The following is a 15,625-nucleotide window of genomic DNA, read 5'->3' as shown; positions in this document are numbered from 1 at the left end:
TTGTGCAAAGGCAGAGGGAGATGGTGAAAAATCACCTGGAATCAGTGAGGGGGAGTGGCCCTGTGTCTGTCCCGGCAGCAGAAGGTTCCAGAAGGAGAGCAGACAAATAAACTCTGCACACAATAGCACACATGAAGAGTTGCACTTTATTTCAGGGCATGGTCCCCCGCAGTGGCAGGAATTGGTCGTTACAAACATCAGGTCACAAAGGGGGTCACCAAGCAGTGCCAGGGCACAGTGATCCTCACCTGGCACCAGAGCAGCACCCGGGGGCAGCGCTGTGCTGCTGGGGGTAGGAACCATCCCCAACACAGCCACAGCAGTGCTCTGCTCTTGGAATTCACTCTGGCACCGTAGGGGTGGCGATGAGGACACCCAGGCCCCGCGCTGGGTCTCTGGGTGCTCCAAAGAGCTGGTACCTCACAGTGCAGGTGTGTGAAGCCAACAAAGAGCTGCAGTGAGGGGAAGCACAGCCAAACACCCAAATGCAGCAGGCAGTGAGCACAGCCCCACACTGTGCCCTGAACCCTGCACAGATTTGGGAATCCCGGTCCCTACAGCAGGGGCTGAACGCCCCTGTTGTGCAACACCATTCACTTTATTTTTATAGTTCAACGTGGGGAAGCATTTCAAGGCTGGCAACAACCAGGGCCTTGGTGCTTCCCAGAGCTCCATCCCTGCAAAAACACCATCACCTGCCCCAGTGCCTTCCAGGCAGGGCAGCTGCACCCTGGCCTGCCCCTGCCCTGCTCCTGGTCCGTGTGTACAAGCTACAGTTCAACAGCCAAACCCAGAAAGGGCAGGAAAAACCTGCAGAAAGCAGAAATTGAAACAGCAAGCCTCCTACTGAGTGTCTCGAGCAAAGAGAGTGAAAGGAAGGGGACTAAAGCTAACACTGACTACAGCAACAACCTTTTTAACCTGCTGCTGCTCCCGGGTGAAGATCCAAGGAAACAGCCAAAAAACCAAAGAAGGCAGAGGGAAACCTTGTGTTTGTGTCGTGAGTAACCAGCACACTGCTGTCCTGTCCCAGTCAGAAGCACAGCCCGGGCGGTGCCACCGCAGCCGGGGCTGAACCGTGGGGCACATCTGTCCCCTGTGCCCAGGACACAGCGAGGGCACAGCCCCCCAGGCCAGAGCAGCTGAGGGGAACCAGGGCTGCAGCCAGCAGGGCACAGCCCTGGTCCTGCTGAGGTAGATATGGCAACGTGCAGGGGCCAGGCCTCGGGGTGAGCCCGGGGCTCAGCAGCCCCCAGGGCCCCCCACACTCCCAGGCTGGACCCAGTAATGGCTTCCTCCGAGCAGGGAAGCTCTTCCCTCCTCCCCTGGCAGCCCTGGCCTTGGTTCTAACAGAGAAAAGGAAAGATGAGTGCCTGACTAAAGCCCCAGCACGGGGCACAAGCGGGGCTGTGGGGCTGGTGATGGGACTGGTCCCTGTGCTGCAGCCTCCCGAGGGATCCGGCTCCCCTGGGCACAGGCAGCACCCGGGGCTCTCCCCGGTGCCAGGGCAGGGCTGGGGAGCCTGCGGGAGCCCTGGGGGTGGGTGAAGTGGGAGAGGAGCAGCAGAGCTCCCAGCACTGCCCACGTTCCCAGCTCCTCCCAGGAGCAGAGCCCTGGCTGGGCTCTGGGGGCACACGGAGCCAGCAGGGTGGGTGCCCAAGCTGATGCCAAGCCAGGGAGCTGGTGGCTCCTCGGCTCGTCCCTGCTCTGGGATCACCCAGGCCAGCAAAAGGAACACAGGAAAGGATAATTCAACATTTCAGGCCAGGCACGGGACAGCAGAGCAGATTTCTGATGGAAATCCCACCCAGGGAATTCCAGAGCCCTCCAGGAGCACAGCAGCTCCCACCACGCCCTCTCCTGCCAGCAGACAGGAGCCAAACCCCTCCCCAGCCAAGCCCACCCCGTACACAGGCTTTGATTCCAACGGGAATGAACAGACCCAGGAGCTACTTCCCAAAGCATACCAAAGGTAGCAGGGATGCTGGAAGGACAGGGGAGATTACCCTGAACATCACCTGCACTACACAGCACCCAACAGCCCCAGAGCAACCTGCCCTGCCTGCTGCACTCCCCCAGCCCTGGAGCAGCCACTCACCAGGCCAGCACAGAGAAAGAACAAAAGAAAACAATCCCACACCCCACGAGGAGGCTGGAAAAATTATTTTCCACACCAGGCCTCCACCCCACAGAGCTGGGCTTCAGCCACGAAGCAAACAAAGAAAAGCCATAAGCAGTAAGGCCTAGCTGAGGAAGGACATCAGTGCTCCCAGAGCATGTGGGAGCCCCTGGCTCCTGACACAAGCTCTCCAAAGAGGGAACCCTCTCTGTGAGGGGCTGGACGGGCTGGGAAGCAGAGGGAGCTACAAGTGCCTTCCAGAACACAGAACAGGGATGGGGCAGCCAGAACCAACATGGGAACCAAACGAGATTTTCCCTCAACACAAGGGATTTCTACACAATCAAGGGATGCTGCTCCCACCAGGATGTCCTTGCTGGGAATAGTCAACCAGAAGGACCCAAAACACATCTCAAAGCTCCAAACCAGCCTTATTTGTACCATGTGCCAGCCAGGGCTGGGCAGCAGCAGGGGACAGACACCATGGTCCTGCACACTCCTTCATCCCACGGCAGGAGAGAATGAAAACAGCTTGGCAGGAACAATTCACTTCTTCTTCCTCCTCATTTTTTGTTTGTTGGGTATTTTTTCATCTCATTTTATGATTATTCCGTTTTTTTTCTTTTTGAATACACAGCGTTTCTTCCAGAAGGCAAACCCTCCAGAACTCCACATCCTTTTTTTCTTTTCTTTAAGGCGTCACCAGAGTCGACCAGGCGGGATCCAGCGCACAGCTTGGCTTTCACAGAGCTCCTCCTCTCTCTCCCTTCAGAGCCAGAGCGCTGCACGGGCTCTAAGTGGAGTGCAGGGGGATGACAAATTTGCAGCCAAAGGGTGAGTGGTAGTTGATGCCCACCTCCTGAAAGACCTTCTGGGGAATGCCAATGTCACAGAGGTAGACGCGGCCGGCGCGCTCGCCCAGCGGCAGCGGCAGCCCCAGGGCCAGCGACCACTTGGCATCGATGCCCAGCTCCATCTCGCTGATGGGGGGGTCTATGCTCAGCACGGGGGCACGGTTCTGGTTGGCCCAGTCCACCACTGCTTTGTACCAAGGCTGGTCTCTCAGGAAGGCATTCTCGTGACAATCCAGGCAGTTGATCACTAAGTCAACCGGGGTGTCTGGGAGGTCTGCAAGAAACACGGACACGGCTGAGAACCAGCGGCACCAGCTGCAGGTTTGGGGCTTGGCTTGCACTCTGCCTGCAGAGCCTGGCCTCACCTGCTGTCACTGGCACCCTCCCCCCCACAGACCCATCCTGAACAGCTCTCCAGCGCTCTGGGGACATCCCCAGCCTGGCAGGTTCACCACCTCACCCAGTGACCAGCTCGTGAGCAGCCCCAGTGCCACTGACTCACCAGTGCAGGCAGCCCAGGGGAGCAGTGGGGCTCTCTGCCCATCAGGGAGGATCATTTTCTATTGCACAAGGTGAAAATAAGGCTGGTCTTTGAACACACCAGCTGTGCTGCACTGCTGCCTGCCCCACCAAGTTGTTGTTCTCAGCTGCTGCATTCCCTCACCTGCTGCATTCCCTCACCTGCCCTGCACCACTCCTGCTGCATTCCCCTCACCTGATGGAACACAAAGTCCTTCGTGCAAAACCATGGAATGGTTTGGGTTGGAATGGACCTTAGAGTTCATCTCATCCCCCCCCCTGCCATGGGGAGGGACCTTCCACTGTCCCAGGCTGCTCCAAGCCCCATCCAGCCTGGCCTGGAACACTTCCAGGGATCCAGGGACAGCCACAGCTGCTCTGGAAAATCTGTCCCAACCTTTTACAATATTTTCACATAGGCAAGTAGCTCTGTCAGCACAGCACAGCCCTAACTGCCAGCTTTGTTTCTCCCCAGAAGTTCAAATGAAGCAGCTTGGAAAACGACTGGCGAGGTGCCAAGCAGAAGCCAGCACTCTCCCAGGAGCTGTTTATTCCAGGGAATACTGAGATGGGAATCCTGACAGCTGCTGCAAGTGGCTCAGCAGAGCTGGCTCCTGCTTTGCAGCAGCAGCTGGACACTCATTCCCTCCCAGCTCCAACAGGCTGAACAAGGCAGCCCCTTATCCCACCAGCACAGCTCCATACAGCAGCTCTTCCTGATCTCTTCCACCGGAAACATCTGGGGCAGCACAAGTGCTCCTCTGTGAGGCTCTGAGTGCCTGCTGTCCCCGCAGCCTCTGGGCAGCCACCCAGGCGTGCCAGTGCCACTAGATGGTGCCAGGGCAGCGGGCAGTAGCCAGCTTTGCTCCCTGGAGGAGCTGGCCCTGCTCTCCTTGGAGAGGCCAGCCATAGAGAATCCAGCCTTGCTCTGCCAGGAGAAACCAGCCCGGCTCCCCCAGGAGAAGCCAGCCCTAGAGAAGCCAGTCCTGCTCTGCCAGGAGGAGCCAGCCCTGGAGAAGCCAGCCCTGCTCTCCCAGCAGAAGTCAGCCCTGCTCCTCCTGGAGAAGCCAGCCCTGGAGAAGCCAGCCCTGCTCCTCCTAGAGAAGCCAGCCCTGCAGGAGCCAGCCCTGCCCTCCCTCCCTGCAGGAGCCAGCCCTGCTCTCCCTCCCTGCAGGAGCCAGCCCTGCTCCCCCAGAAGCCAGCCCTGCTCTCCCCTCCCTGCAGGAGCCAGCCCTGCTCTCCCCTCCCTGCAGGAGCCAGCCCTGCTCTCCCCTCCCTGCAGGAGCCAGCCAGCTTGGCCACTGACCTTTGACGCTGGACACCTGCTGGCCCTGTGTCTTGCTGAAGAGGTTGAGCTCGTTGGTGATGGACTCGAGCATCTTGACGAAGTTGGGGAGGAAGAGGATGACGTGCACGTCGTGGTTGGAGAGGTGCCGCCCGCAGCTGATGCCCTGTGCCCCCTTCACGTGGGGGCCGCAGAGCAGCGCCACCGTGGGCCGCTGGTGCACGTTCTTGGGGTTCAGTCTGAAACACAGCCAAAAAAGGGACTGAGCAAACCCCAAAGTCTCTTATCTTCTTCCTGCGTGAGGAAAAAAACTTTAAAAAACCCCAGTAAGATGCAAATTGCCAGGTGTTCTGCAGATCTGCCACCGCTCTGCAAAGCAGCCCACATCCTCCTGTGGTGCTGGTGCTGCTCCACCTGCAGGTTCAGAGAGGCTCAGACTTGTCTGGGTGGAAGGGACCCTAAAGGTCATCCATGGGGGCAGGGACACCTTCCACTATCCCAGGCTGCTCCAAGTTCTGTCCAACCTGGCCATGGACACTCCCAGGGATGGAGCAGCCACAGCTGTGCCAGGGCCTCAGCACCCTCACAGGGAAGAATTCCTTCCACATATTTAACTTAAATTTCCCCTTTTTAAGCTCCTGATGAACCCTCTCTGGCTTCCTTGCAGGCCCCTTCACATACTTAAAGGTTGTTCCAGCCTTCTCTTCCCCTTCCCTGGACCCACAGCTGAGAGCACAGGGTCCCAAAGACTGCAGAAGAAAGCTAAAAATTTGAGGTGAGCTTCCCCATCAGAGGAGTCACAATTAAAAAAGAAGAAAAATTATCTCTACTCCCTAAGCTTCATTAACTGCACAGTAAAGTTCAATTGGCCTAGAAGGCATCAGGGGAAGCCATCAGGGCTTGCAGCAGGAATTTCAGCTGCCTGTGTGCCATCATCACTCAGTGTCCTCCATCAAGTGACAGGGTGCTGGTAAAGCACTCCTGAATAAGCAGCTGGAGGCTGAAGGGTTACTTTTCTTTTTGAGAGCAAATAATCAGGAGCAGCTATCAAGAGCACAAAAACACAGGTGCAGTTCCTGCCCACAGCAGCAGCCACAGAAGCAGAGGCAGGGAACAGAGCTCTTCAGGAGTCAGCAAAAGGCACTGAGTGCACTCCAAAGCTGCTGCAAGAGCCCTCCCAAAGAGCAGGATGTGCTCAGGTGAGCTGCAGATGCCAGAAAAGCTGAGTTAGCCTCACAAAATCCACACAGCGCTGTTTCCACAGGCTGCCTTTATTGACAGTGAGATTTTAATGTGCCAAATCAGCAAAGGGAAGGTTCCTTTCTGTGCAGAAAGGAGCTCATCACACCTTCTGCAGTGGCTCCATCCACCTCAGGCAGCAGCTGTGCAAAGCTCAGCTCCCCAAACAACCCCCAGGGAGGGGGAAGGAAAACCTCAGCTGGGCTTTGTCTGGGAGCCAAGAGCCAAAAGTGGCAGCAGAGAGCTGGGAGGGCCCTGCCAGCCCCTTCCCTCCCCCCAGAGGCCCCACTGTACCTGTTGGGCCCCCCCAGGAGGCTCAGGGCCATCTGGCTGGCACACACCCCTGTCATCTCCAGCCTCCTCTCCAGGGTCAGCCCGTGCTTCTCGGCCACTGCCAGCAGCTTCTTGTGCAGCTCGTAGGACACGCTGGGGACCACCAGCCCCGAGTCTGGGGGCACAAACAGGGACAGTCAGACACCTCAAAACAGCAGCAGTGACAAGGTTCATTAACTGTTCATCCACGTTCCTTCCCAAGCCACCAAATGAATCCAAATGATTCTCAGTGAGGCAGAGAGAGCTAAGCACAAGTGTTGGCTTAAAATAACACTTCCACAGAAGTTCTGTGGGAAATGTTAGTAACACAAGGGCTGAGAAGGCCTTTGGGACTTACAGATGGAATATTAAGGTTTTTCTTAATGGTATCCAGGCCAACAGTGCTTTAACCCACTATAAAGTGCTCCTGGGCACTGTGAAAGTCAGAAGAGCAGCTGTGAAGTACCAAAAAAAACCTGGATGTTTTATGCTTCCTGACACCAAAACCCCAAGATCACAGCAAAACAAGCAATCCCACACTTGCTGGTAGGTGCTCCCATGTCAGAAGGGCTGCTCCAGACCCAACAGCTGGATCACAGCACACAGAGGCAGCAGGGAAATGCTCAGAGGATAAACTCTGCAGAAAAACACCTCCCAGGTGTTTGGAGAGCCTGGGCTGGCGAGCTGGGAAATGCTCCAGCACTTGGATCCAGAGAAAAGCAACAAGAGAGGTTCTGTGAAGTGCTGAGAACTGTCCAGCCTGGCCTGGGACACTTCCAGGGATGCAGGGACAGCCACAGCTTCTCTGGACAACCTGTGCCATCCCGTTTATGGGGTGGCCACAGAGCTGGAGCATGAGAAGCTCTCAGCTCCCTCTCTTCCCAGGAATGCCAGCTCCACTCTGAGGCAGGCAGAGGAGGTGCACCATGGAGCAAAGAGGATGAGGATTAAATCAATGCCTGCTGGAGGAAACATCAGCTCAAGAAGTGTGAGCTCAGTCTCTCCATCAGCATCTCTCCTCCCAGCCTGCCCAGTGCCCAGCAGCCCTGGGTCACCCTCACACTCCCCCAGTCCCTCTGTCCCTGCTCTGGGGGTGACAGTGGCCCACTGGGTGCTCCTGGTAGCCCAGCAGAGCTAGGGCTGCCTGTGCTGCTGGGAAAGAGCTGTGGGAATGGGACAGGGCTGTGGAAATGCTCCAAGGGGCACGGGCAGCCCTCATGCACCAGCCCAGGAGCAAAGCCAGCCATCCCTCGTGGCTGGGCTCCCCTGCACACAGCAAACACAAGAACAAGCTCTCACAGCCAAGGGCCACATGGTAAGAGCAGTGTGCATTTGGGCTGTGAGGAATTATTTGTGCTGCTGCATTCCCCCAGGGTGCCCCAGGGTCCTGGGTTGTGAGATGTGGCTGGGGCGTGGATTCTATTACCAACTGTTAGAGGTGTATTCCACTATCTTCTGTTCATTGGGCAGTGCTCTTTATCTCCTCCACAATCAATCCTCCCTCCAGGAGATCTCTGCTGTTCATAGGCCATTAACTATTAATTATCTTCTGTTAATGAGCAGTGAGTGTCCCTGCAGGGCTGATCAAATTCCAGCATCCCACTGGGAGAGGCTCTGCCCAGGGGAGGAGCCAAGCATTCCTCCACGTTCCTTCCCAAGCCACCAAGTGAATCCAAATGATTCTCAGTGAGGCAGAGAGAGCTAAGCACAAGTGTTGGCTTAAAATAACACTTCCACAGAAGTTCTGTGGGAAATGTTAGTAACACAAGGGCTGAGAAGGCCTTTGGGACTTACAGATGGAATATTAAGGTTTTTCTTAATGGTATCCAGGCCAACAGTGCTTTAACCCACTATAAAGTGCTCCTGGGCACTGTGAAAGTCAGAAGAGCAGCTGTGAAGTACCAAAAAAAACCTGGATGTTTTATGCTTCCTGACACCAAAACCCCAAGATCACAGCAAAACAAGCAATCCCACACTTGCTGGTAGGTGCTCCCATGTCAGAAGGGCTGCTCCAGACCCAACAGCTGGATCACAGCACACAGAGGCAGCAGGGAAATGCTCAGAGGATAAACTCTGCAGAAAAACATCTCCCAGGTGTTTGGAGAGCCTGGGCTGGCGAGCTGGGAAATGCTCCAGCACTTGGATCCAGAGAAAAGCAACAAGAGAGGTTCTGTGAAGTGCTGAGAACTGTCCAGCCTGGCCTGGGACACTTCCAGGGATGCAGGGACAGCCACAGCTTCTCTGGACGACCTGTGCCATCCCATTTATGGGGTGGCCACAGAGCTGGAGCACGAGAAGCTCTCAGCTCCCTCTCTTCCCAGGAATGCCAGCTCCACTCTGAGGCAGGCAGAGGAGGTGCACCATGGAGCAAAGAGGATGAGGATTAAATCAATGCCTGCTGGAGGAAACATCAGCTCAAGAAGTGTGAGCTCAGTCTCTCCATCAGCATCTCTCCTCCCAGCCTGCCCAGTGCCCAGCAGCCCTGGGTCACCCTCACACTCCCCCAGTCCCTCTGTCCCTGCTCTGGGGGTGACAGTGGCCCACTGGGTGCTCCTGGTAGCCCAGCAGAGCTAGGGCTGCCTGTGCTGCTGGGAAAGAGCTGTGGGAATGGGACAGGGCTGTGGAAATGCTCCAAGGGGCACGGGCAGCCCTCATGCACCAGCCCAGGAGCAAAGCCAGCCATCCCTCGTGGCTGGGCTCCCCTGCACACAGCAAACACAAGAACAAGCTCTCACAGCCAAGGGCCACATGGTAAGAGCAGTGTGCATTTGGGCTGTGAGGAATTATTTGTGCTGCTGCATTCCCCCAGGGTGCCCCAGGGTCCTGGGTTGTGAGGTGTGGCTGGGGTGTGGATTCTATTACCAACTGTTAGAGGTGGATTCCACTATCTTCTGTTCATTGGGCAGTGCTCTTTATCTCCTCCACAATCAATCCTCCCTCCAGGAGATCTCTGCTGTTCATAGGCCATTAACTATTAATTATCTTCTGTTAATGAGCCAGTGAGTGTCCCTGCATGGCTGATCAAATTCCATCATCCCACTGGGAGAGGCTCTGCCCAGGGGAGGAGCCAAGCATTCCTACCTGGATACAATCTGAGCATGGAACAGCACAGCAGCCTCTGCCCCCTGCACATTATTCCTGCTCCCATATCTTTGCCTGAGAGCCCCTTAATTTCAAAATTTCAATAATTCAGAGGGAGGGGGTTCACATTTTCCATTCCAAGGGAAGCTCCTGCCTTCCTCAGCAGACACCTGGCTTTCAAACCAAGACACCCAGTCGAGCTCCAGCAGAAATGGGAGGTTTTGCACATCCTGGGCTGTTGGAACCCTTCATGCTGAGAATTTTGGATTTTCTGTATTGAAAGACACAGACCCTCAAGAAAAAACCACGTTTGACCTGAAGCCGTAGAAAAAGCTTCCAAAATTAATTGATAACACTGAGATGATAAATCTGTAGTTTAAATAGAAGTGTGTAACATCACATAGTAAAAAGTTTAGAGTTTAATGTTTTAAAGTATAGTAATATATATAATCTAAGATAGAAGTTTTCAGGCAGTGACTAGACCTTCACAAGTTTAAGTAGTTTGTATAATTGAAAAGGCCACATTGCAAGACACAAGTAATTAGTTATTAAGTTAAACGTAACAATAATTTAAGTGTAATTTCTTAATTAGTTTTTCCTTAAAAGACCTTGTAGAATAGATACGGAGCCATTTTCTAACTTGCTAATGAAATGCTGTGGAACTCACAGCTTGTAAGACTGTAATGTAGATACAAATTAATAAACATCTGAGTCCAAACACCACAAAATACCATCTCTACACATTTAATCCCAACCCAACCAAAACAAAAAAAAACCCAAAGAAAAAAACCAAAACCACACAAAAAACCCACAAAGAACAACCCCCCCAAAAAGAAACCACAAAAAACCCCCAAAAAACCTAAAACCCCCCAAAAAACCTCCCCAAAAACAAAAAAACCCCCAAAATTTCCCAAAAAACAACAAAAAACTACCAAAGAACCCTAAAAAACCCCTAAGAAACAAAAATAAAAAACCCAAAAAGGCAAAAAAAACCCAAATAACCCAATCCCTCCCTAAAAAAGCCCCTCAAAACAAATAAACAAAACCCCAAAAACAAACAAAAAACCCCAAAACAAAAAAAAAAAAAAAAAAAAAAAACAAAAAAACCACCACAAAACAACAAAAAACCCAACCCTGTGTTTTCCAGCAGAGGTGAGCCCAGAGCTGTGCCTGCAGGGGGACAGCAAAGAGGACACTGCTGAGCCTCAGCAGCCAGGCCTGGCACACAGAGAGGGCTCCGTGTGTGCCACCATTGCCCCAGAGGGCACCCTGGCTGCCAGCAGGCCAGCAGGCTGTTATCAGCCATGCCCCAGTGCTGATAAGAGCCTGAGCCCTGCAGGAACAACCCTGGTCTGTGCCAGCAGCCACAAACCTGCCCTGTGCCACACACCTGGCCCTGTGCCACACACCTGCCCTGTGCCACACACCTGCCCTGTGCCCACAGCGGTCACAGTCACCCACCTGCCCCGTGGGTCACACACGTGCCCTGTGCCTGCTGCAGTGGTCACAGTCACTCACCTTCCCTGTGTCACACTGGTCACACTGTGCCCTGTGCCCACGGTGGTCAGCACCTGCCCCAAGGGTCACCCACCTGCCCTGTGGGTCACCCACCTGCCCCGTGGGTCACCCACCTGCCCTGTGCCACACCCTGCCATGTGCCCACAGTGGTCATCACCTGCCCCATGCCACACTGTGCCCACAGCAGTCACCACCTGCCCCGTGGGTCACCCATCTGCCCCGTGCCACACTGCCAGTCACAGCTCTGCCACTGCTGTTGTTTTTCAAGCTCCAGGGAAGGTTTGCAATGAGCGACCCGAGCTTGGGGTCTGTCCCAGCATCACTGCTGACCCCACAAGAGGCAGATCCCAAACTCCACCTTTGCTCCACCAGAAGCACCCACGAATGCCCTGCTTAAATGCTGCACCACGTCCCTGAAGCAGAAGGACCATTGCCCCAGAGGGACCCCGGCTGCCAGCAGGCCAGCAGGCTGTTATCAGCCATGCCCGAGTGCTGATAAGAGCCTGAGCCCTGCAGGAACAACCCTGGTCTGTGCCAGCAGCCACAAACCTGCCCTGTGCCACACACCTGCCCTGTGCCACACACCTGCCCTGTGCCCACAGCGGTCACAGTCACCCACCTGCCCCGTGGGTCACACACGTGCCCTGTGCCTGCTGCAGTGGTCACAGTCACTCACCTTCCCTGTGTCACACTGGTCACACTGTGCCCTGTGCCCACGGTGGTCACCACCTGCCCTGTGGGTCACCACCTGCCCCGTGGGTCACCCACCTGCCCTGTGCCACACCCTGCCATGTGCCCACAGTGGTCATCACCTGCCCCATGCCACACTGTGCCCACAGCAGTCACCACCTGCCCTGTGGGTCACCCACCTGTCCTGTGCCACACCCTGACCTGTGCCCACAGCGGTCACGGCCCGCCCTGTAGGCCATCCACCTGTCCTATGCCATGCCATGCCCTGTGCCCACAGTGGTCACCACCTGCCCCGTGGGTCACCCACCTGCCCCGTGCCACACTGCCAGTCACAGCTCTGCCACTGCTGTTGTTTTTCAAGCTCCAGGGAAGGTTTGCAATGAGCGACCCGAGCTTGGGGTCTGTCCCAGCATCACTGCTGACCCCACAAGAGGCAGATCCCAAACTCCACCTTTGCTCCACCAGAAGCACCCACGAATGCCCTGCTTAAATGCTGCACCACGTCCCTGAAGCAGAAGGACACAGCAGACACTCTCCACTCTGTGGGCACCCAGCCCAGCACAGACCTTGTGTGCCCTGCACGTCCCTCCCTCAGCCAGCAGCTCCAGGACAGCTGCTTTAGCACGGGCTGCTGGCACCAGGGGGTTCATGCGAGGCACTGTGGAGTGGCATTCAGCACGCCAGCCTGTCCTAATTGCTGCCTCTCAGGAGCAGCTGAAATGCCAGCAGAACTTCCCTTCTCTGCCCTCACGCAAGGCCCAACCAGTCAGACTGGCTCATCAAAAGCAGGCCCAGGGAGTTAAATAAACTCTGGCAGAGTAAAGCCACTAACAATAACACCACTGCCACAAAACTGAAGCTCTGCCAACTTTAATTATGTTTGGGTTGGACAGGGCATCTTTATTGTTTGCTAATGAAGGCAATAAAATAAATTAGCCCAGGCCTTTTAATATTAAATAAATGTATTTTACAGCTGCCTGGGAAAAGAAAAAAAAAACCAAAAACACAAGGCAAATATAGATTGAATGGTTTTGTGACATGCAGAGTGACACTGGGTGGACAAAAACATCCCAAGGCAGCAGAAGAGCTGAGTTAACTCTGCAGAAGTTAAAGAATTAGGAGTTTTTCCCCAAACAAGCCCTGTAATGCTGCTGGGATGCCCAAATGCTTGCCAAGCTTGCAGTGGCAGGGAAAAAGGAGAGGGTTGATGCTAGAGGAACTCGGAGGTTGGATCCCATCTTTTCCCTTGGCCATTTCAGCAGTTCTCTAGTTCCAGTTCTCTGCTAAAATAAATCCAGGCAATGGCTCAGGCAGAAGTGGACTCAGCACCTCCTGCAAGCTGTCCTGACATCACCAGCTCTTTCCTTTGGCAGTGAATAATCCCAGGTCCCAACTCCAGGTCCAGAGCCCCGGTGTGACAGTCTGGAGCTCCTGCCCACACCAGGCACAGGAGACATTCCCTGCTGCCTTCTGCTGCTGGTAAAGCTGGACCCACCTGCCTGCAGCCTCAGCCAAACACATTTACTGCCCCTCAAACAACACAACCTTAAGGGCTGCTTTTGCTAATCATCGTTGTTTTTAATTACAGCAAATCCCACCAGAGCTCTGGCTGACCTTCCAGTGTGAGCCTCTCCCAGCACTAGTGCACAATTCCCTCCAGCTGAGCAAAAAAACTGCCAGAGGGACAAAGGGACTGCCCCAGGCCCACTCTTTGTTCCTGAAGCAAAATTGAGGAGAGTGAAAGTTTTCTCTGTCCTCAAAGCAGCCCAGAACACTTCACACAATCAATATTCACATCCAGCCATGGAAGAGCTAAAAGAGGAGAAAAGTCAGTCAAGGACAGGGAAAGGAAAATCCTTTCCAAAGGAAAAGCCACACCATGGGCATCACCCTCAGGGCACACCCAGCCTCTGATCCTGGCACAAAGCTCTGCCTGCTCCTGCACCTCCTCATTGTGAAGGAAAGGCTTGTTTGAAGAGCAGACCCTCCTGCAAACTCCTCTGAGCTCCAACACTGCTGCACAGTGTTGGCTCTGCTGAGGACCTGCTCCCAAAACACAGAGATGTTCAAACACAGGAGTTTTAGTGCCAACAGCAGAAACAGAGACAACACACATTTAAATTCTCTGCAAGCAGAAAAAGGCAGCTCACACCTTATGCAAGGAACAGCCTTTCCAGAGAGGCAGTTTTTGCCAAGCAGTTGCATTTCCCAGTAAATAAAGAGACAGATCAACAGCAGCCAGCCCAAATCAGTGAAGACTAATGATGTGTTTAGGAGTGTGGAGTCCCAGGGATGACTTAGCTCAGCCACAATCAGCTGGTAAGTTCTATTAGCTCCAGGTTTTCACTTGGTTGGAACAGATTCCCACCTTCTTCATTCCCTGCTCACTTGTAAAACACAGGGTTGTTTTAGAAATGTGACACTTGACAGCCTAGCTCCACAAAACCAGCTCTCAGAAAAGCATCCCAGTGGAATGAAGTGTTTATCCTACACACACCAAGTTCTCTCAGTCAGCAATAAAATCCCAGGCTGGAAGTCCTGCAGGTGAGTCTTTGGGGAACTCAAAAGACTGACTCAAAACTGCCATCAGCAGTTTGGTTTTACCTCTGTACCATCCTCCATGGCATCAAAAAGCAGGCAGGGATCCAGAGACAGGGATCCCACAGTGCCAAGAGCTGGATATGAACTCCCTGCCAATCTCCAGCATCAGTTTTGTGCTGTTGCAGCAGACAGAGAATCACTGTCTCAGTCAGAATCACTGTCTCACTGTCTCTATTAACACAATCATCTCTCAGACTGGACCAGGGTGCAAAAAAAAAAGAGAAAGAAGTGCTTTGTCATAACTAGGAAGTGCTTTTTGCAAGGAGAGCTTCCCTTAGGAAACCAGAAAAAACTCTGCAGGGAGAATCCTGCCACAGACACATCCAAAACCAAGAAGGCTTTTGGAGCTCCTGGCACTCATTTAATCACCAGCTGCTCTCTGAGGCACTGAGAGGCAGGCTGCCTACAGCTCAGCATCCTCCTTCCAGCTGCTAAACAAAGGGATTGGGAGTGCAGCAAACAGCGTCGGGTTTCCATCCCTGAATTTCCTCACTGCTGCTCAGTGCATGGTGGTTTTCCTCCCAGGAATTCTGCTGCTAGAATCCCCTATCAGCCATGCTGCTCAGACTGGCTGCCAACAGTGGCTTAGCTTTTGTTTCAGACTAGACATCCACAGAGGCCCTGTCTCCTCTCAAACAAGCCAGCTGGAAGATGGATTGACAAGTATGAAATCTGAAAAATCCCACAAGATAGACAAGAAACCACACAGCAAATGAAGAGGTGCTTGTTCACAGAGCACAGAGGTAATCAGTGTGGCTTCCTCCACAGAGAGATGCTGAAAGCTTGGGGAGATTTAAAAAGCAAGAGGTTAAATTAAGCAGGAAAAAAAGCCATTAATCCTGAACTCTCACTGCTGCCTCAGGAAGTTTTAAAATCATCAAAGACAAAGCAGTGGGGGAAAGCTCCACTGCATGTTTCTGTCACTTTTCCTCCAGGATCCCTGCAAACACAACACTGAGCTGCTCCAACCCACGGTGTTTTCCTCTCACCCAGGAGCAGGGTGGGACACCAGGAAGAGGAATGACAGAAATGGAGAACTAGGACATTGTTATACACCAGAACCATTCAAAAGAGAGACTTTTCAAAACTGAAAAGCAGCAAATCATTACAAATCCATCAGCTTCCTCCCCTGGAGCGTTTCACACCCCAGATGGAATTTCCAGGCAGAGGACGAATGACAGCACGAGGAGCTGCTCACACTTCTGCTCAGGCTACCAGAATATCAGCTGGTTTGAGGCCCTGCAAGAAGAGCTGACATCTGATTTCTTTCTGATGTGGAAAAGAAACACTCCTAGAATGCCAAATTTCCTTCACTCCCACATTTTACAGCACCTAAAATCAAAGGCAAGATATCCCAAGGAGATTGAAGTTACCTGGAATTTGGACTAAATGTGCCCTAAGTCCTTT

The 15,625-nt window shown here is 53.7% G+C and overlaps 1 protein-coding gene across 4 annotated transcripts in view; it reads right to left on the bottom strand.

Moving 5' to 3' along the window:
• Positions 1-125: 125 nt before the first annotated feature.
• Positions 126-15,625, bottom strand: part of EDC3 (enhancer of mRNA decapping 3) — a 35,465-nt gene continuing 19,965 nt past the window's right edge. For all 4 annotated transcript variants that reach the window (XM_039714717.1, XM_039714718.1, XM_039714715.1 and 1 more), the window contains exons 5-7: positions 6,311-6,464; positions 4,799-5,016; positions 126-3,247 (exon numbers count right to left, since the gene is read on the bottom strand). In XM_039714717.1, coding sequence (XP_039570651.1) covers positions 2,913-3,247; positions 4,799-5,016; positions 6,311-6,464 — 707 coding nt within the window. In that variant the 3' untranslated portion in view covers positions 126-2,912. The remainder of the gene's footprint in view (positions 3,248-4,798; positions 5,017-6,310; positions 6,465-15,625) is intronic.

Source organism: Passer montanus, unplaced genomic scaffold, assembly GCF_014805655.1.
Source record: "Passer montanus isolate IOZ18808 unplaced genomic scaffold, ASM1480565v1 scaffold304, whole genome shotgun sequence".
Lineage (NCBI taxonomy): Eukaryota > Metazoa > Chordata > Aves > Passeriformes > Passeridae > Passer > Passer montanus.
Note: the sequence above shows the minus strand (reverse complement) of the source record. Positions and strands in the feature narration are given on the sequence as shown.